The sequence below is a fragment of the Tamandua tetradactyla genome, chromosome 5 (assembly GCF_023851605.1).
Source record: "Tamandua tetradactyla isolate mTamTet1 chromosome 5, mTamTet1.pri, whole genome shotgun sequence".
In the NCBI taxonomy this organism is placed as follows: domain Eukaryota; kingdom Metazoa; phylum Chordata; class Mammalia; order Pilosa; family Myrmecophagidae; genus Tamandua; species Tamandua tetradactyla.
In genome coordinates this window covers 101,851,130-101,872,068 of record NC_135331.1, presented here as the reverse complement: position 1 = coordinate 101,872,068, position 20,939 = coordinate 101,851,130, and the positions used below count along the sequence as shown (strand labels likewise).

The following is a 20,939-nucleotide window of genomic DNA, read 5'->3' as shown; positions in this document are numbered from 1 at the left end:
GATCGCGGTTGGGGGCGGAGGGGCGGCCGCCCGGAGGGAGGCGGGAAGAGCGCGGCACTTCCGCTAGCCGCTCACTCACTGCTTCGGGAGGCGGCGGAGGGAGTGCGCGGCCCGGGGAGCCGCATTCCCCGGTCCTCCTCCGCCCCGCGCAGGCCGGACCATGGTTGCCAGGTGGGGGGCTAGGGGGCAGCGGACTCCACGTGACCGAGCTCCTGGGCCACGTGACTGTCGCCCCTCGGAACGGGGGCCGGGTGGGTTCTCTGGTGGCGGGCGGATGGCTGGCACAGCGCTGCCCGGGTTGGAGTGTGAGGCATGGTCTTATGTTCCTTAAGGGTTTTTTGGAGAGTCGGGTTGAGGGGTTGGGGAGCCCTGGTGCCCCGGGGACATGGAGGGGAAGGTGGGAGGAGGGGGCGCCGCTTGTGGTCTGAGCTACCGGCGAGTGCTGAAGGGAACAGAGGGAACCTGTGTGGCCAGAGGGGCGGGTCCGCCCCCGGGGAGGGAGGGGGCCCTGCCTTGCCTGCCCGGCCCCCCACCCCCCACCGAGTGAGAGAGAGAGAGGGAGAGAGAGAGACTCTTTGTCCGGGCTGGGCTACGGCGGAGGGGGTTGGGAGGAGATTCCGGGCCATTCTCCAGTATGGTACCCTTTGGAGGGCCGAGCAGATGAGGAGCTGCACCCTAATCTTGGTGTCCGCTGTCCCCGCAGGTGGTGGGCAGTGGTGGTGCTGGCCACCCTCCCCTCCGTGGGGGCAGGTGGGGAGACCCCCGAAGCCCCTCCGGAGTCATGGACCCAGCTATGGTTCTTCCGCTTTTTGGTGAATGCTGCTGGCTATGCCAGCTTTATGGTGCCTGGCTACCTCCTGGTGCAGTACTTCAGACGGAAGAACTACCTGGAGACAGGTGTGTGGGAAAAGGGTGGGGTAGTGTTCTAGGTCCAGATTGCAGCTGCTAGCTTGTATTCTAGATGGGATGTGGTTTAGGGAGGGAGGGAGGCCACCAGGCTGACTGTTCTGGGGAGGATGAGATACTCTGTAGAAGACTTTGGGCTTGATTTTGTATGCCTTCTCCAGGCCGGGGCCTCTGCTTCCCCTTGGTAAAAGCCTGCGTATTTGGCAGTGAGCCCAAGGCCTCAGATGAAGTCCCCCTGGCTTCACGGACAGAGTCATCTGAGACAACCCCCACTTGGCAAGCCCTGAAGCTGATCTTCTGTGCTACAGGGCTCCAGGTAGGTCCACAGGCTGTGCTTTTCCTGGATTTGGGTCTTGGTGGGCAAGGAATCGGCAGAACCAAAGTTTTACCCTACCAGTCTCAATGATTTGCTGTGTCCCCATCCTCCTCCCAAAAGGAAAATATCATCTTCTTGGAGGTTATTAAAGGAGACTTTTCTTTCCTCCTCTCTCTAGCACTGAATAAAGTACACATTACTAATTCACAATTTATAGAGGAAGAGAGATTTTGTAATTTCTACTGCTCCATTATGGTATATCTTTCTGCATTGATGAATCTTACTGTAACCCCACTGATAAAAGTGTGTAGGATCTGTTCAACCCTCTTGCAATAATGCATGTGAGAGGAGTGCAGAGATGCCAATCACATGGCAGTTTGGAGTAGGTATGAGTCCAGCCTTCTCCATCATGTTGAACCAACTATTTGGCTCTTTCTGAGAAGTCTTGCCTCTCTGAATTGGCTGAAAATAGATAATAAAATGCTTTGGATGGAATCAGCTCCAACATATTCATACTGTGGGAACAAACAGGGTCTCGGCAGTTCTAAAGTATATCGTGTTTCACACATACTTGATTCCCTACAAGTTGAATTCTGGCAATCACTGTCCAGACTTGAGAGGAGACTTCAAATCATTTAGACATCCACCTGAGGGAAGTGGGAGGTTGAAATCCATTTTTGCCTACCTTTTTGCCTTCCCTTGCTGGTGGACTTCTCTTATCTCCCAGGTATCCTATCAGACCTGGGTGTGTTGCAGGAAAGAGTGATGACCTGCAACTATGGGGCCACACCTACAGCCCAGAACGTGGGAGGTGGAGATCCATTTTTGCCTTCCTTGCTCATGGACTTCTTTTATATCCCAGGTGTCCTATCTGACCTGGGGTGTGTTGCAGGAAAGAGTGATGACCCGCAGCTATGGGGCCACAGCTACAGCCCCAGGCGAGCGTTTCACGGACTCACAGTTCCTGGTGCTGATGAACCGAGTGCTGGCACTGATGGTGGCTGGCCTCTACTGTGTCTTCTGCAAGCAGCCCCGGCACGGGGCACCCATGTACCGGTATTCCTTTGCCAGTCTGTCTAATGTGCTTAGCAGCTGGTGCCAGTATGAAGCTCTGAAGTTTGTCAGCTTTCCCACCCAGGTGTTGGCCAAAGCCTCCAAGGTGATCCCCGTTATGCTGATGGGAAAGCTGGTGTCTCGGCGTAGCTATGAGCACTGGGAATACCTGACCGCCGGCCTCATCTCCGTTGGGGTCAGCATGTTTCTGCTGTCCAGTGGACCAGAGCCCCGCAGCTCCCCAGTCACCACACTCTCAGGGCTTATCCTCCTAACTGGCTACATTGCCTTTGACAGCTTCACCTCAAACTGGCAAGATGCCCTGTTTGCCTACAAAATGTCATCAGTACAGATGATGTTTGGGGTCAACTTCTTCTCCTGCCTCTTCACAGTGGGCTCACTGCTAGAGCAGGGGGCTCTCCTTGAGGGCACCCGCTTCATGGGACGACACAGCGAGTTTGCTGCCCATGCCCTTCTGCTCTCAGTCTGCTCGGCATGTGGCCAGCTCTTCATCTTCTACACTATTGGACAGTTTGGGGCTGCTGTCTTTACCATCATCATGACTCTCCGCCAGGCCTTTGCCATCCTCCTGTCCTGTCTCCTCTATGGCCACACTGTCACTGTGGTGGGGGGACTGGGCATAGCTGTTGTCTTTGCTGCCCTCCTACTCAGAGTCTATGCTCGGGGCCGCCTAAAGCAACGGGGAAAGAAGGCTGTGCCTATGGAGTCCCCTGTGCAGAAGGTTTGAGAGGGTGGGTGATAAACAGAACCCTCTCACCACACCAGTTTCTCAGAGGCTGGCTCTGAAAGCAGAACACAGGTTTTTTCAGTATCACAAACTAGCTCTGTGCAGCTGGGGGTGAAGAGCCCAGGAGGCAATCTTCTGCTTTGCCTTAAGTTGCCCACTCTTAGTAGGCAGGTTTCTTCTAAGCCCCAGGGTAGAGATGACAGTGGGGACAGGGCAGAAGCACTTTGCAAGGACTCCTCCCCTCCCAAGTCCCCTTTCACCCTAGGTGTTGGTCCTGCCACCAGCACATCTGTCTTTATCACTTAGGTTGAGAACCCACCCTTAGACACCCTCCCAGAGACCTGCATTTCTTACTCTGGTGAGAAAAGCACAAGTGTTAGATTCCAAATGCTGCTTTCCTGAAGTAGTGAGAGATGGTGCTGTGCTGAGCTTTGCCCAGCAATGCCACCCCCTCTGCTCATGAGGCCTAGGACTCTGCTCCAGGAGCTAGTTGCAGGTTTTGGTACTTTGAAAATGTAACTTTTTGCTTATTTTATTAAATTAAATTGCTGCAGGGGGCTTGGATGTGTTTTGGTTGACTGAAAGACACACTTTGGGGAACGGACATTTAATAGACGTTATCTGATTAGAAAGAAGGGTCCAACTTGCTGTGTAGATGAAAGCTATGGGAACTTAAAAGCAGCATTCATTATATCCACAAGGGAAAGCAGAACTGTATAAAACTGCATCTTTTTTATTTGCGCACTTTAATTTCAGAACAAAATAAAACAAACTCACAATACACAACATCTAAACCCCACTGTCAAATGGGATGGGGCTCAAGGCCCTTGCAACCTGCCTTAGACACAAGGACAGGAAAGGGGGGAGACATTAGATATCAGCAGATAGAGCCAGGTGGGACAGGGCCACTTGGGCTGCTGTGGGAATCGGGGCAACACTATACAGGAGGTAAAAGGTTTGTGGGTAGAAAACACCTAATCTACTTCTTCCATGCGAGATGCATCTTCATCACCCTCCAGTGGAGGGATCTCATCAGGAACAGCAGCACTGGGTTCTTCAGCTGTCACTTCATCTTCATCAATGCCTAAAAGTAAAAGCATGCCATGTGAGGTTCAGATCACATAAATCTAGTCTGTCCAAAAGACCAGACTCTACAACTCCTTACAACACCAGGTAATAAGGCTACTCACCTAAACCTAGCTTGATCATGCGGTAGATGCGGTTTGAGTGGGTCTGGGGATCCTCAAGAGAGAAGCCAGAAGAGAGCAGTGCAGTTTCAAACAACAGCACCACCAGGTCTTTCACTGCCTTGTCATTCTTATCTGCCTCAGCCTTCTGCCGCAGTGTCTCCACGATGGGGTGGTCAGGGTTGATCTCCAGGTGCTTTTTGGCCATCATATAGCCCATTGTAGAGTTGTCGCGAAGCGCCTGGGCTTTCATGATCCGCTCCATGTTGGCTGTCCAGCCATACGTGCTAGTTACAATGCAGCAGGGTGAAGACACAAGCCTATTGGAGATTGTCACCTGTGGACAGAGATAAATACCTGGGTGGTACTTTGAGGTAATGCCTAACTAATCTTTGTATGTCAACTATAAAAGTGACTGGGCAGGAAAACAGAGCAGGAGCTAAGAGTGCTCTGAACAAAAAAAGACTACCTAAAACCACTAGCAGGTTTGGAGGAAAGCTGTCCCACAATATATATTACAGAATACACCTTAGGTCCCAAACTGCTTACCTTCTCAACCTTTTTATCTAAGATTTCCTTCATAAGCTTGCAGAGGTTTTCAAATTTGGCTTTGCTCTCTTCCATTTTCTTCTTCTCTTCCTCATCCTCAGGTAGCTCCAAACCCTCCTTGGTAACTGAGACCAAGCTCTTCCCATCAAACTCCTTGAGCTGCTGTACACAGTATTCATCAATAGGCTCGGTCATATAAACCACCTCAAAGCCCCGCTTCCGCACTCGCTCCACAAAAGCAGAATTGGCCACCTGCTCTTTGCTCTCACCTGTAGGATTAGTGCATGTGAGTCAGTAACCAGAACGCCTCAAACTGTCAGTTTCCAGGTAATCCTCCTAAACACACTCCCAGCCCCAAGGAGACTGAAAGCTAAATGGGCTCCTACACACCAGTGATATAATAGATGGACTTCTGGGTCTCCTTCATGCGAGAGACATATTCAGAAAGAGAAGCCATCTCATCTCCAGACTGGGAGGTATGATAGCGCAGCAGCTCAGAAAGGCGTCGCCGGTTAGTGGAGTCCTCATGGATTCCAAGCTTTAAGCGCAAGAAAAGTAAAATCAAATTCACCATGAATGATCTCTTTCACTACATGAACAGAAAAACCCACTACGGAGGTGGGTCAAGTGAATAAGTATTTGCCTCCTTACCTTCAGGTTTTTAGAGAATGCCTCATAAAATTTCTTATAGTTGTCCTTATCTTCTGCCAACTCAGAGAAGAGCTCAAGGCACTTCTTCACAATGTTTTTGCGAATGACCTTCAAGATTTTGCTCTGCTGCAACATTTCTCTTGAGATGTTCAGGGGCAGGTCCTCAGAGTCCACCACACCACGAATGAAATCTGCAATCACAGCCAAGGAATAAGAGACTCAGGAAAAATTGCTATATCTGGCTATCTAAGTTCAAAGAGAAGGGTTCCAGTTTGCCCAGCTGACCTTCTCTTGCTGTGTCACAGAGAAGCAGCACTGATTAATCATAGACTTCAGTTCATTAAAGATGCCAAATATCTCATTTATCCAACTAATAACTGCAGTTCCAGGGAATACTCACTGAGATACTCCGGTATCAATTCATCACAGCTGTCCATGATGAAAACACGACGGACATAGAGTTTGATATTGTTCTTTTTCTTCTTGTTTTCAAAGAGGTCGAAGGGAGCCCGGCGGGGGATGAAGAGCAATGCCCGAAATTCTAACTGACCTTCCACAGAGAAGTGCTGCAAAGTCCAAAATAAGCCAATTTGTTTATTTCAGGTAAGAACAACTTTAGTTTCAACACCAAAGGATCTGAAGCTGGACAAAGATCCTCCCCTCAACACCTAAGATAACAAACATAGACACTCTATAGGGCAGCCTGAAAAAAGTAAACCATAATTCCCTACATGTATCCAGAATGGTATGAACTACATACATACAACCCTTGTGTGAATGAGAAAAAGCCACTCAAATCAGAACCCCACACGTGCCATGTGGGGCCATGGGGGCACAGTCCAGATTTCCGTCACGAGATAAGTGAGGCCACTGGGAAGGAGTCATTTCTCCACCCTAGCGCTGTTCATGAGTGGACAAGAATAACCTTCTACTTCCTGTCTCCTACTGAGCAGGCATGCAAGGCTTCTCACCTTGACTGCCAGGTGATCTTCCCAATCATTGGTAAGGCTCTTGTAGAATTCTCCATACTCCTCCTGGGTGATGTCATCAGGGTTTCTGGTCCAAATGGGCTTGGTCTTGTTCAGTTCTTCTTGATCAATGTACTTCTCCTTAATCTTCTTGGTTTTCTTTTTCTTGTCTTTACCACTATCATCCTCCTCATCTGAGCCCACATCTTCAATCTTGGGCTTCTCTTCATCATCCTTCTCTTCTTCTTTCTCACCTTTCTCTTCCTCTGCTTCATCATCACTGATTTCCTTCTCTCGTTCTTTCTCCAACTAAAAGTGCCAAAATATAGATTAAGAATACAGAACACCAGGGAAAACAGGATCCGGAGACTATGAGAAGACACTCCAAAACAGCAGACACCCAGTATGTGACAGAAAGGAAAAGGTTACCAGTCCATACTCACATAAAGGGTGATGGGGTAGCCTATGAACTGTGAGTGCTTCTTCACCACTTCTTTGACCCGCCTCTCCTCTAAGTACTCAGTCTGGTCTTCTTTAAGGTGCAAGATCACTTTGGTACCCCGGCCAATAGGCTCCCCTAGAAAGTCAATCACAGTGGGGTATAAATAGTTGAGACTAATTGAAGAAATGTACTGAAAAAAAAACTGCTTTACCTAGAAGGTATCCCCAAAGAATTCTAACCCAGTCAACTTACCATGGTCAGCACGAACAGTGAAAGAACCCCCAGCGGAAGACTCCCAAGCATACTGTTCATCATCATTGTGCTTTGTGATCACAACCACTTTCTCTGCCACCAAGTAGGCAGAATAGAAGCCAACACCAAATTGCCCAATCATGGAGATGTCTGCACCAGCCTGCCAAAAAAGAATGTTTTAAAGTCAAACACCAGTTTAAAACGAAAGAAGCCAGGAAACATTTCAAAATGTAATGGTGGAGGGATGCATGGGTAGGTTCAGTGTTAGAGTTCTCACCTGCCATGCAGGAGACCCGGGTTCAATTTCTGGCCCACGCACAAAAAACCATGCTGTAAACAAACCCCCTATAGTATACATATTTGCCTCTCTACACATATGTATAAATATAGAAATACATACACATGAAGGAAAAAAAAAGTGTACGCCCTGATGTAATGTCCCATACCTGCAGTGCCTCCATAAATGCTTTGGTACCAGACTTGGCAATGGTTCCCAAATTATTTATGAGATCAGCCTTAGTCATGCCAATGCCTGTATCCACGAGAGTCAGGGTACGTTCCTGGGGGTTGGGGATGATGTCAATTTTCAACTCTTTACCACTGTCCAACTTGGAGGGGTCTGTCAGGCTCTCATAACGAATCTTGTCCAAAGCCTAAAAATAATCAGAGTAGTGACTTTAAGATTCTGTTCTTAAAACTCTCCTCTTCATCCAAAAGGAAACCCTTTAGTTTTCTACTCCCAAAACACCATCAATTCTGATTGCCACTTACCTTGAAGCTTAAAAACCACAGATTATTTACTAACTCTACCCCCAAGGTAGTCCCTTAGAGACCCTAAGCCCTCCCTTTTCTTTCAAACTAAAGACGGTCCACAGGGCAAACCTTTTTCCAAAACCTGCTGGTGTATCCCATTCAACAGTAGCCCCCACCAAATGTTAAACCACTGCCTTCCTTCGTTTTCTGGGATGCTAAAAGGAAAGAAAACACCAAATCCAGAGCACTCACATCAGAAGCATTAGAGATCAACTCCCGAAGGAAAATTTCCTTGTTAGAATAGAAGGTATTGATGATAAGAGACATAAGCTGGGCAATTTCTGCCTGGAAGGCAAAAGTCTCCACCTCTTCCTCTCCATGGTGCACTTCCTCCGGCATCTGCAGTAAGAATGATCCAGAATTAGAAAGAACATATTCATGTTGTCCTTGGAAATAAAACAGCGCATGCTTGGACCCATTATAGGCAATCTTTAGAGATTCACTTTTCAATTGTTTAAGATTTTATGTAAACAAAATTTGACTTATACAACCGTCTCAGCACGGAGTCCTATCCATTTCCAAGGGTCTAGAGAAGCCCTTCATAAAGACCAAGCAGCACCATGAGTAGCCAATCCAGGAAAAAAAATAAACAAGCATCCTTTAACAAGATGTACAATTTCTTTAAAGACATGTTTTAAGAACCCAGCTCCTCAGTAAGTGGTCCAAACATTAGCAGCTTCAGCATTACCTGGTGGTTTGTTAGAAATACAAAACAGGGTACCACCCCAGACCCTCTAGACTCTAATAAGAAACACAAGTAATCTTTACGGATACCTAAACGCCCAAAATCACTATTACCCTTTCTGTGGCAGAAAAAAAATAACAGTATGACTAGATTAAAGCTAAAACGACGTTGATTGGAAACTGCTTCCCATGAGGTATTATCTCGAGTCGTCAGCATATGGATTCACCCGGGACTAGGACAGCTGCCCACAAGGCGGGGAAGTCAACCCCTGAGGAACTATGGAGCACTCTCCATGGGGGACTGATGAGAGGCAAATCAGAAACAAAGAGCCGAGGTTAAAGCCCCGTGATCTTTAAGCACAGGTACCTGAGCCAAGCACAATTAAGATGGTGGCCGCAACTCGCCGGGCCGACCCTCGTCACTGCCGGACATGCGCCGGCCCGGGCCACACGAGGAGGGGGCGCCGCCGCGCAGCCTCCCTTCGCCCCAGCATCCAGACAACGGGGCGGGGCGCCGGCTTCCAGAAGCTTCCAGAACAATCCCACCTCTCGAAGAGCAGAGGGAGCCAATGGATCTTCCAGTCTGCCCCAATCCCTCTCTTTAATTCACATCCACCCCCGGCCTCCGCCGCGAGACGCAGGAAAGATCTGGAATCAGGAAACTAAGTACGACGGACCTCAAAAATCTGCAAGTGTTCTTTCCCGTCGCGAACCCTTTGACCAAAGCCCTTCAGGACAAGTGCGTCCTAAAGTACAGGTAGCAACACCTGGATGTGCTGAGTCATTCTTAACACGCACACCCACACCTCTTACCGACCCCTCCAGCACCTTGGAGTCGCGTCCGGAAGTGGAGGGACCAACATGGCAGCGTCCCTGGACGGCGCGGCCACCACGTGCGGCTGGGTGCCCACCACCCTGGTCCCAATCCGCGGCCCACTGAGCCCATGGCTATTCGCCACCCAGGGAAGCCCCACCACCAAAGTACAAGGGAAATGACAGGGAAAACTGTAGAAACCTCGGCCACTCCGAGAGAAATTACGAGGAGCCAAACCTCAAGGCTGCCACAAATAATTCTAAGATTTAAAAATGCCAAAAACGATGAAAACTCGAAGTGCTTGCGATTGAAAAGCCTGGAGTACGAGACCCCAACCTTACCTTGAAGAGAGCGAGCAGCAAGTACCAGGGAGCACAGCGGGCAGGGACGGTGTCCGACTCACACGCAAGATATAAGCTGCGTGGGGGTGACTCAAGAGAGCGGCTGGGCGCCCCCAGCAGCTTTATGTAAGGCGAAGCACAGCACTGCCGCCTGTCCCCGGATCCCTCCGCCTTAAAGGAGGATGTCCGTCAGCCGCGTACCTGCAGCCGCCCGCCCACCTTGACGTCATGGGCCAAAATAGGACAGGGGGCGCGTGCTTAGTCTCAGAATACAAATCCGTTGCACTTTTACTTGTGTTCACAGCCCCATTCCTGTAGCTCCAGGGCCGACCCACCCTCAGGATTAAATATTGGGAATGCTCAATTGGCCTAAACTGTGCATCTGGAGGGCGCCCCCTACAGACCAACTTTGGGCACACCTGTAGGTAGGCATACTCCTTGTAAAGCGAATTATTCGCTGGGCAGCAGAGGCAGAGACAGCTAACTACCTCAACCGCCACTCCCAGCCCCGACCTCTCTCTTAGAATCTGCCTTACACATCCCGACAGGGTAAGTGGGTTTTCTCTGAGGACCGAGAACTCGAGATGCAACTTTGAACACACCGCCTTCCCTTGCCCGGCCCTCCTGCGGACGAGCGGAAAGACCCGACTTGCCGCGGGCGGGGCTCCGTGGGGGAGGGGCCGGCTCACACAAGCAAGGCACTCTTTGCCGGTGCGCAGCGGAAGGAGCGGCGATAGTAGTGCTGCGATTCTTCCAGCAGTTTCCAGGCTCCTCTCGATGGCCCCACCCCTTCCCCTCGAGGCTCCACCCCGCCGGCTCTGGCTGGAGCGGTGTCTTTCTAGATCGTCGCGCTCTGCAGGCTGCTCTGCTGGACCTCACGGCGGGGCGTGGAGGTCCCCTACAGGCGGGATCCTCTTCTCCATTGCCCGGACCCAGCGGGCCCTGTATTGCCACGTGGGTGGGGTGGAGCGTGAAGGAAGTGATTGGTACCTGTCCTCCCCCAAGCACTCAGACGACACAGGCTGTCGGAGCCGCTCCCAATCTAAGGGACCCTTCCCGGCCGCCACAGCCCCTGCATCCGCCCACGTGCGCGGGGCGTAGCAACCTGCGTCCTCTATCCGGGCATGTCCGAGTGTTTTGCAGACTGGTTTCTTTCTTCCTTTCTTTTTTTTTTCTTGAGTCTTCTCGCCTCTTTCTGCAGTTGTCTGGACTTAAGGGTGGGGTCTCCGGGGACTCCTGGGAGGCCGCAAGAAGATGCAGGCCACTGGCCCACTCAGGCGGCCTAAACCAAATTGTTGCTCTTCAGCTGCGGTCCCGGAGCTCCCAGGTTGTCCGCCTGCCCAGCAGCCTGCGGACCGCCATACCTCGCCTGGTGTTGTCCCCTTTGCCTGCTCTTCCCACTGGCAAGCTCTGGGGAGCCTGCTGGACCCACAGCCCTTCCATGTGAGAACAGCCCTTCCCTGCTCTGTTCTCTGTAAATGCCCGGAATTCCTTTCCCAGCCTTCTTAGTCCACCCCTGGAATGTTGGGGGTGGTGTACCCCATCACCACTTGCAAGATCCTCCTACCTCCCCAGCCCTGGCGTCCCATCTTCCTTCCAGTTCCTAGTTCCTTTGTTGCATTCCAAAATGAGAAAAACTGCTGCTTAACTCTATCTTGTCCCACCTCCTCCTTTGAATCCTTGCCGCAGCCACTGTTATTTCATCTCTTCTTGCCCTTCTACTCCCCTTCCTTAGAAGCCTGTGATCTATTGGGGGGGGGGGGGCATGGGCACTGCTTTCCTGATGAAAATACAAAATGAAGAGCATCATCCCTCAGCACATCTCTCCCTTGGGCAGAGGGACCCTGCTTATTAAAAATCTCCGTGGTTGTCAGCATTCACAGTATCTCTCAAGGAGGTAAAGTAACTGCACCATTCTATGTATGGGGACTAGAGGCTTCAGAGACTTCACTGAAGCTCAGAGCCCTTACTCCACCAACTCTTCCCTCCTCCAAAAAGGGGTGGAGAATGCTGTATCTGGGAACCCAAGTCAAAAACTAACCGGGAGTTGCCCCCATGGATGGGCATTCCCTGAGCTGGACACCCACCCCCCTACCCACTCCTACTTCCAGCAGTGTCGGGATGGAAGCCCCCTCCAGGACTTCCCCCAAACGGGAATATCTCAAATCTTGCACCAGCACAGAAACTCCACCTTCTCCAGGGAGTATTCCAGGATGGCTTCCAATTGTCATCCCCATTTACTTAACAGTCATTGAGCCACCACTGTAAGCCTCACCTGGGAATGCACAGATAACAATGATAGGAGGACAAGGAGCACCCTGCCCAGTGGGGTTGCTGCAGCAGGCCATATGTGAAGGGGCATGGATGAGCAGTAGAGTCCCCCAGCTCAGTCTGGGAAAGAGACATGTTCAACAGTAATAGCTAGCCATGCCATGGCATAGGTCTACTCCTAGGAGACATAGAGCATAGAAAGGCAGAGTCCTGTTAAAGGGACCGTGATGAGGGAGGAGCCACAAGTGGCTCTGTAGGCAGGGGTCAGGTCACAATGGCCTGCAAACGCTGGGTTAAGGAGTGCTGAGATGAGTTTAAGGATGAGAAAAGACATTTAGAGAATTATAGGGCCTTAAAATTACTTGGGGTCTCTGAAAGCCTTATTCCCTTATGCAATGTGCAATGGACCCAGGATGATGTCAGCTTCCAATGCCCTCTGTTCCTGGTCAGGCCTCAGAGGCCTAGATCAGTCTTCTGCTGTTGGAGGGCGGCCGGCTACAGCAGGGGTCCACATGCTATGGCTGGCAGGCTGTGAGCCTTCTTGTTTTTGTACAGCCTATGAGCTAAGAATGGTGTTTATATTTTAAAATGGTTGTATAAAAACCAAAATTATATATGTATATGTATTTCAATTTGTATGCTGTATGGCGGGGTCACATTTCATTCTTTTTCCATGTGAATATCCTGTTATTGCAGCACCATTTGTTGAATTTTTGTTTATTTGTTTGCTTGCTTGTTTGTTTTAGGAAGTGCATGTGCTGGGAATCAAACCTGAGTCAAGAATTCTACCGCTGAACTATCCCTGTACCCTTATGTTCTAGTTTGCTAGCTGACAGAATGCAACACACCAGAAATGGATTGGCTTTTAATAAAAGGGGGTTTATTTCATTAATTCTTCAGAGGAAAGGCAGCTAACTTTCATCTGAGGTTCTTTCTTACATGGAAAGGCTTAGGGTAATCTCTGCTGGCCTTCTCTCCAGGCCTCTGGGTTCCAACAACTTTCCCCAGGATGCTTTCTTTCTGCATATCCAAAGGCCTGAACTGAGCTGAGCTGCGAGTGCCGAGATGAGGTATGCTGAGCTGCTTGGGCTGTGCTACGTTGAGCTCTCTCATTTAAGCACCAACCAAGTAAATCAAACATCATTCACTGCAGTAGGCACGCCTCCTAGCCGACTGCAGATGTAATGAGTAACAGATGTGGGTACCATTGGCTCATGTCCGCAGCAGCAGAACTAGGCACGTTCACCTGGCCAAGTTGACATCTGAACCTAACTACCACACCCTACAGCAAAATAATATGTTTGCCGTGAAAATTCAGATTTCAGAGTCCATAAATACTTTTATTGACATACAACCACACTCATTTGTTTACGTATTGTCTATGACTGCTTTGATGCTTTAACAGTGAAGCTCAGTAGTCCTGATAGAGACTGTAGGCCTCCAAAGCCTAAAGGAGTGCTTATGTCACCCTGTAGGGAACAACATTGCAGAACTAGGTAAAAGTTTGTTCTAGATAAATCCAAGTGAAGTCTGGCAGGAGGCATGGAGACTCAGCCTGGGCTGAGGCCTACTGCTGCTGCTCAACTGGAAATTGTCACGCAGCTGCAGGGGAGCATCCTGAGATAAGGTAAAATGGGTGGATGAAACTACCCAGGGCATCAAGATGGCAGCTCTCGCCCCTTAATCCCCAGAGCCAGTGACTTCTCAAGCTTGGCACCCACCCACTATATCCTGTCACTGTCCAAGCTGCCTGGGGCCTCTCTAGCCCCAGGAGGTTTAGATCCCTGAATTCTACAGGGAATACCTGAATTGACACCCTTTTATGCCGATGGCTTTGACAGCAGGTGTGTTGTACCATTGTGCCGGTTGGCAAGGCCATCCGAAGCTCCATCTCTTTGCCTCAGTTTCCACATTCCACCGGCACATGAGAAGTCTCACACACAAGTCTTGCTCCCTTTTTTATTAGTATGTTATATGTTTTTATACTATAGCGGATGGACATTTTTATTCAGATTCTTGCAGAGTAGAAAAGTAATTGATTTTTGTTAATCATAAATGCAATGGCTTGGTAAATACTTTATTCTTAATTTGTCTGTCAGTTCTTTGGTGTTTTCTAGGTACAATCCTATCATCTGAGAACCATGACAGCTTGTCTTTTCCTTTTCTAATTCTTGTATCTCATTTCCTGTTTTACTCCACCTGCTGGGACCTGCAGGACACTATTGAGCAGAAACAGTGGTTCTGGGCATCTCTGGCTCCTCTGATTAAAAAAGGAATGCTTCTAACACTTTACCATGGAGTGTGTTTGTTCTTTTATTCCTAACTTGCTGTACGTTTAAATCTAAAGGGTATCAAGTGACTTTTTCTGCACCTATTGAGAATATTGTGTGTGTGTGTGTGTTTAATCCCTTATTCTACTCATGTAGTAAATAATTCATTAATATGCTTTCTGATGTTAAACTAACCTTGAATTCTGGGATTATAACAGTATTGGCAAAATTTATTTTTATAAACATTGCCCTGATTCAATTTCTAATACTGGATTTTCTTCACATCTGTGCTTGTGTGGAATAGTGTCTAATTTCGGTATAAATTTTATTTTAGTATAAAATGTGTTGAGGACACGAGGGGATTTTATTTGTATTTTGACGCAAACAAAAATAAAAAGTATAAGAGAATCACAAAGTTGTTCGCTGATTGGCAATTTGATAATATTAAAGAATTATTATTAATTTAAAAGTGTATTGGGGAGTGTCATCTCTTTTTCTGTATTCTAGAAAACTTAGCATAAGATTTACATGATGTGCTTGGTTTGAAAGGATGTATGTCCCCTAGAAAAGCCATGTTTTAATCTGAATCCCATTTTGTAAAGGCAGAATAATCCCTATTCAATACTGTATGCTTGAATCTGTAATTAGATCATCTCCCTGGAGATGTAACCCAATCAAGAGTGGTTGTTAAACTGGATTGGGGGAAATGTATCTCCACCCATTTGGGTGGGTCTTGATTAGTTTCTGGAGTCCCATAAAAGAGGGAACATTTTGGAGATTGAAAGAGATTTGGAGAGAGCAGAGAAGGCTGCAGACCACGAAGCAGAGAGTCCACAAGCCAATGACCTTTGGAGATGAAGAAGGAAAACGCCTCCTGGGGAGCTTCATGAAACAGGAAGCCAGGAGAGAAAGCTAGTAGATGACGCTGTGTTCACCATGTGCCCGTCCAGCTGAGAGAGAAACCCTGACTGTATTCGCCATGTGCCTTCTCACTTGAGAGAGAAATCCTGAACTTCATCGGCCTTCTTGAACCAAGATATCTTTCCCTGGATGGATGCCTTTGGTTGAACATTTCTATAAACTTGTTTTTTTGTTGTTGTTGTTGTTGTTTTTTACTTACTGAAAATTTTTATTTGGTATGAGATTTTGGGGAAATCAGACTTTCTTTTTATAGACTTGTTTTAATTGGGACATTTTCTTGGCCTTAGAACTGTAAACTAGCAACTGATTAAATTCCCCTTTTTAAAAGCCATTCTGTTTCTGGTATATTGCATTCCGGCAGCTAGCAAACTAGAACACATGATTTGTAGAACTCGCCTGTAAAACCAAATGGGCCTTCACTCTCTCTAAGCTCAACTCTGTAAGTGAAATCATTGCCCTCCCCTCTAAGTGGGACATGACATCTAGGGGTGAAAGTCTCCCTGGCGCCGTGGGAGATGATTCCCAGGGATGAGTCCGGCCCTGGCACCATGGGATCAACAATTCCATCCTGACCAAAAGTGGGAAAAGAAGTGTAACTAATAAAGTATCAGGGGCTGAGAGAGTTCAGATAGAATCGAGAGGCTACTCTAGAGGTCACTCTTTTTTTAATCTTTTTAAATACAAAAAAAAAATAATAAATGCAAACATTCCTATTTTGATCATTCTGTTCTACATATATAATCAGTAATTCACAATATCATCACATAGTTGCATATTCATCATGATCATTTCTTAGAACATTTGCATCAATTCAGAAAAAGAAATAAAAAGACAACAGAAAAAGAAATAAATAAACGTCACTCTTAATGCAAGCTGCAGTTAGACATTGCAGCCTATCATAACTTGCCAACCCCCAACTAAAACCTTTCCTGCCAACTCTAAAGAACACCTAGGATGATATATAAGGTTCTACAAAGGTTCCATGTACTAGGGTAATTTTCCAGAAACTTACAACCTCCAGATGGGTCCTTAGACTGGATGACTCCTGAAACCTAGAGGGCCCAGCCTCTCCAGAACATCAAATAGTTCCGTCTCCCTACCCCATATTATTGACAGCCCTTCCAACATCAAAAAGTTAGAATGGCCATAGCCCAAATACCCCTAAAGAGTGGGATAGAAAAATCAAAGGTGATGGTGGAGTTATACAGAGAAGGTAGGGTTTAACAAATGAATATGATTGCTGAATCATTAAATTTATATATTTTTTAGTCTCCAGTATCTTAGAACAGCTAGAAGTAAAAACCTAGAATTGTGGAATTGTAACCCATACCAAACTCTGAAATCTGTTCTACAAGAAAACAACGTTGTGCTGTGCTTTGAAATATATTGCTTTTTTGTTTATGTGTTACTTTTCACAAAAAAAAATTGATTATGATAATTTAAAAAGTTGATTGTGATAATAAAAAAAAAAGCCATGCAAAAAAAATGGGCCTGTTTTCTGAGTGGAAATATTTTAACTAAGGATTTAATTTTTTTTTCCATGATGTAGGTTTCTATCTCTCCTTGAGTCAATTTTGCTTAATAATTTTTCTAAATGTTTCTTGAAGGTTTAAAGGTTGTGGGCATAGAGTCATCCATATTATTCTTTAGCTATTTTTTAATTACTGTTCTATCTAAAGTATGACTTCCTTTTCATTCCTAAAAGTTTTTCATCCTAGCCTCATTTTTCTTTATCAGTTTCACCAAAGGTTTATCTATTTTATTTATATTGATCTTCATATGTTTTCTGCTTATTTAATTTTCATTTAATTTTTATGATCTCATTACTTCAATTTTCTTTGGATCAGTTCTGTTGTTTTTTTCTAGAGTCTTAACTTTAATATTTGGGCTCATTACATTGTTGTAACCTTTCCTCCTAGAATGAGCTGGGATTCAGCACCAAAGGATTAAGAAAACATTCTCGACTGAAAAATGAGACAAAATAAAGTGTCAATGGCTGAGAGATTCCAAACAGAGTCAAGAGGTTATCCTGGAGGTTATTCTTACACATTGAATAGATATCACTTTTTTAGTTAAGGTGTAACAGAGAGGCTGAAGGGAACTGCCTGAAAATATGGAGCTGTGTTCCAGTAGTCATGTTTCTTGAAAATGATTGTATAATGATATAACTTTCACAATGTGACTGTGTGATTGTGAAAACCTTGTGTCTAATGCTCCTTTTATCTACCTTATGGACAGATGAGTAAAACATATAGATCGAAAATAAATAAATAATAGGGAGAACAAATGTTAAAGTAAATTTAGTAGAGTGGGAAAAAAAAGCCCCAACAATCAATCCATTGATGCTTAATGAATACTTGCAGATTGAGGGTTTTGCAAATAGCTTCTCCAACACCTAATTGCAGAAGAGAACAGTCTGTTGCCACCATTCTCATTTCACACCTTTAGTCCTGACACAGAAATGTATTATCATCAAAAACCTCTAAGGTTAATTGCTTCCTATTCTGCATGTAAGCTACTTGAACATTTTTAGTTTCAAAATTTGTACAAACAAAATTTATATTTTGACTAGTGCATTTCCTAATATAACTTATGTGAACAGCTTAATTGAGCCCCATAGTACATGGAACCTTGAGTAGGGCATGAGATTTTGTAGGTTGTCCAGGTGATGCCCTGATGAATCAGAGTGATTTGAACAGTGAATAAAAAAGTATTCACAAAGTCCCCTTGAGGAAATGGTGAGAAAGGGGGAAAATTCAACTTACCCAAGTGGAGAATTCTTGATATCCTCACGAACAGTGGGGACAGCCAAAGCAATAGGCCAAGCCCTCAATCTTGGGATTTGTTCATATGAAACTTATCCCTGCAAAGGATAGGCTAAGCCTATGTAAAATTAGGCCTAAGAGTCACCCCCATAGAACCTCTTTTGTTGCTCAGATGTGGCCTCTCTCTCAGCCAACACGACAAGCAAACTCACTACCCTCCCCTTCTCTATATGGGATATGACTCCCAGGGGTGTAAATCCTCCTGGCAACGTGGGACAGAAATCCTAGAATGAGCTGGGACTTAGCAACAAGGAGTTGAGAAAACCTTCTCAACCAAAACGGGGAAAAGCAAAATGAGACAAAATAAAGCATCAATGGCTGAGAGATTCCAAACAGAGTCGAGAGGTTATCTGGAAGTTATTCTTATACATTAAATAGATACCACCTTTTTAGTTAGGGTGTAACAGAGAGGCTGGAGGGAACTGCCTGAAAATGTAGAGAGGTGTTCCAGTAGCCATGTTTCTTGACGATGATTGTATGTATAATGATATAACTTTCACAATGTGACTGTGTGATTGCGAAAACCTTGTGTCTTATGCTTCTTTTATCTACCTTATCGACAGATAAGTAAAACATATGGATTAAAAATAAATAAATAAGGGGAACAAATGTTAAAATAACTTTAGTAGATTGAAATTGTAGTGATCAATGAAAGGGAGGGTGAGGGGTATGGTATGTAGAATTTTTTTCTGTTTTCATTTCTTTTTCTGAATTGATGCAAATGTTCTAAGAAATGATCATGATGATGAATATACACTATGTGAGAAAAAACAGAACAAAAAAATTTGTACAAATACCCCAATCCTGTTAACAAAGGTTCTTCCACATACTAATTATGTTGGATAAGTCACTGAATCCCTCCCAGCACCAAACTTCTTATCTTTAAAATTGGGGTGGCAATGTCCATCCGTCCCAAAGGATTATTATGAAAGTTAAATCAGATATTTTATGCTGGTGCCTTAAAAAAGAGACTGGCACATAATAGTTCCTTTAAAAATGTTAGTTCCTTTCCTCACTCTCCTATTTTCCCTCTTTTCCACCTGAATCTCGCAGCTGTTATCATCAAAAGCAATTTTGAAGAGTTTATATTAGAATATTATCAATTTTACATAAAGTTAAATACAGTATTTAACCTATTGCCATTTATTATGAAGATATTCTCTAATGATGAATATGGAGATAAAGGCATATCAATAAATGAACAAATGTTTAAAAAAATTTTAGCCTTTCCCCTTTTCCAACATGAGGATTTAAGGTTACAAATTTCCCCTTCTGCACTATTTTAGATACATCTCAAATGATTTGATATATTTACGATAATTTAGTTTTGAGGATTTTCCATTTCCCCTTGTGGTATCTTCTTTGATCAATTTTTAAAGGTTTTACCTTTTCAATTATTTTAAATATTATTCTTTAATAATGTTGTAGATATACAATGTAGTATGTAAGGCACTGGGTCCTTTGTACTCAAGGCCTGTATTGAAACCTAGAATGTGGTTAATATTTGTAAATGCTCCAAGTGTTCTTGAGAAAAGGATGTTAAATCTATTAAATCATGCCTGTTCATTGTGTTGTTCAAAACAAGCAGAAAACCACTTGGAGGCTCCTCAGGGCACAGCTTGGAGAAAAAAAGGCTGAAGGCCGGGAGACCAGTCCCGAGTGAGGAAGAGCGTTGCCCCAGGCTTTCCTGGGAAGGATGGTAGGGAGCTGGGGTGGGGGGGGGGGCAGGGCCACTCTGAGTAGGAGGGTTGATGAAGTCTGTGGTAGGCAGCAGGACATAGGGGGGCCTGACTTGGAGTTGTAGATCTAGTCATCATCATGTTGCTGGGTGAAGTTGCCAGCAAGGACAAACTCACTCAGGGGAGGGTATTGAGAAGGGGGCTGGATATTGCAACCTAAGCCATATCGGAACCGTACATCTGGCACCTTTGATAATCTGCTCTGTTAATCAATACATGACTACACCTAGCCTTCCTAGGGGTGTGGGGCCAGTGTCTAAGGGGTGTGACAAAGTCCTGCCTGCCCTCCTGCGATTGTCTGCCCAGCCCCCAAGTACCTGTTCTGCCATCATACCCACCACACGTTACTTTGGTCTTGGATGTTGTTCCATGTTCTAGACACCCTTTAACTACAAAGGTAAAACTTACTCCCAAATTGCTTTAGTCCAGAGCAGAGCATAGTCAGAGGAAGGGGCAGGGGCAGGTGGCACCACAAACAACTTTGGCCTACTCAGTTGTTTTGCCTATTACCTGTCTGTTCTGCTCCAAGCACAGGCCACTCCCTCTTAGGGTTTGATTTCAACTAACTGGGTTTCTGGGTCATTCACTGGGCCCAGTGACTTCCCAGCCCACCTCCATCCAGATAAGGGACCAGTAAGGCTGTGATAGTGTTGCTGACTGGGGAGGCAGTCAGAACAGAAGGGGCCAAGCTCCCTTCAGGAAGAACTTGCCTGGTTTCACCTGGGCAGTGATACAGGGATTCAGTATCCTAGGCTTGCAATCTCTGTGGATATGAAAAGAGAAGGTAACTGAACTATTTCAGAGGCAGGTGCACCAAATCCACAGTAATTATGGTGCCACACATGATGTATGAGTCCCTTCAGTGCTGGGAACTCTCACCTTCTGGTAAGAAGTGAGAGACAGAGACAGACAGAGAGGTTGATGGGACCATGCAATCTACAGACTGTTTTTCCACCCATTAACCATTTGGCCTCAGTTTTCTTAAGTAAAATGGGCATAGTCAGTACTTCATAAAATTGTTGGGAGATTGTATGAGGCAATATAGGTAAGGCTTCAGACAGTGCCTGGCAACAGTGCTTTTCAGTGGAATTTCATGACCTTGCGAGGCAGGCAGGGCAAATGTCACTATCCCAGCTTTACAGATAAGCAGCTCTGAGATGGAAAGCGTCTGGTTCAAGGTCATCCAGAT

General features: G+C 46.1%; 2 protein-coding genes across 6 annotated transcripts; one reads left to right on the top strand and one right to left on the bottom strand.

The window, feature by feature from the left end:
• Positions 1-70: 70 nt before the first annotated feature.
• SLC35B2 (solute carrier family 35 member B2) lies at positions 71-3,576 on the top strand. 4 transcript variants are annotated; one of them, XM_077161935.1, is made up of 4 exons: positions 71-171; positions 704-897; positions 1,114-1,222; positions 2,085-3,576. In XM_077161935.1, exons 2-4 carry the CDS (start codon positions 782-784, stop codon positions 3,021-3,023), a joined length of 1,164 nt encoding a protein of 387 aa, XP_077018050.1. In that variant the 5' UTR covers positions 71-171; positions 704-781; the 3' UTR covers positions 3,024-3,576. The 4 variants fall into 4 exon arrangements, with proteins under 4 accessions (XP_077018050.1, XP_077018049.1, XP_077018051.1 ...); XM_077161934.1 differs by having other exon boundaries at positions 1,068-1,222; XM_077161936.1 differs by having other exon boundaries at positions 166-251.
• A 160-nt stretch (positions 3,577-3,736) lies between these two features.
• HSP90AB1 (heat shock protein 90 alpha family class B member 1) lies at positions 3,737-9,856 on the bottom strand. Of its 2 annotated transcripts, none has more exons than XM_077161932.1 (12): positions 9,725-9,856; positions 8,078-8,224; positions 7,519-7,725; positions 7,073-7,232; positions 6,822-6,955; positions 6,382-6,687; positions 5,811-5,976; positions 5,411-5,601; positions 5,150-5,297; positions 4,760-5,028; positions 4,214-4,547; positions 3,737-4,107 (listed from the first exon to the last, which is right to left on the bottom strand). In XM_077161932.1, exons 2-12 carry the CDS (start codon positions 8,222-8,224, stop codon positions 3,998-4,000), a joined length of 2,172 nt encoding a protein of 723 aa, XP_077018047.1. In that variant the 5' UTR covers positions 9,725-9,856; the 3' UTR covers positions 3,737-3,997. The 2 variants fall into 2 exon arrangements, with proteins under 2 accessions (XP_077018047.1, XP_077018048.1); XM_077161933.1 differs by lacking the exon at positions 9,725-9,856 and adding an exon at positions 8,937-9,042.
• Positions 9,857-20,939: the final 11,083 nt, after the last annotated feature.

Coding starts and splice junctions, on each gene's coding strand:
- HSP90AB1 (XM_077161932.1), bottom strand. CDS start 8,224: ATGCCGGAGGAAGTGCACCATGGAGAGGAAGAGGTGGAGACTTTTGCC. Junction 7,233..7,518: donor CATTTATGGAGGCACTGCAG/GTATGGGACATT, acceptor CTTTTTTGGCAG/GCTGGTGCAGACATCTCCAT. Junction 5,029..5,149: donor GTCCATCTATTATATCACTG/GTGTGTAGGAGC, acceptor CTAATCCTACAG/GTGAGAGCAAAGAGCAGGTG.
- SLC35B2 (XM_077161934.1), top strand. Junction 898..1,067: donor GAAGAACTACCTGGAGACAG/GTGTGTGGGAAA, acceptor TGCCTTCTCCAG/GCCGGGGCCTCTGCTTCCCC. Junction 1,223..2,084: donor TCTGTGCTACAGGGCTCCAG/GTAGGTCCACAG, acceptor TTTATATCCCAG/GTGTCCTATCTGACCTGGGG.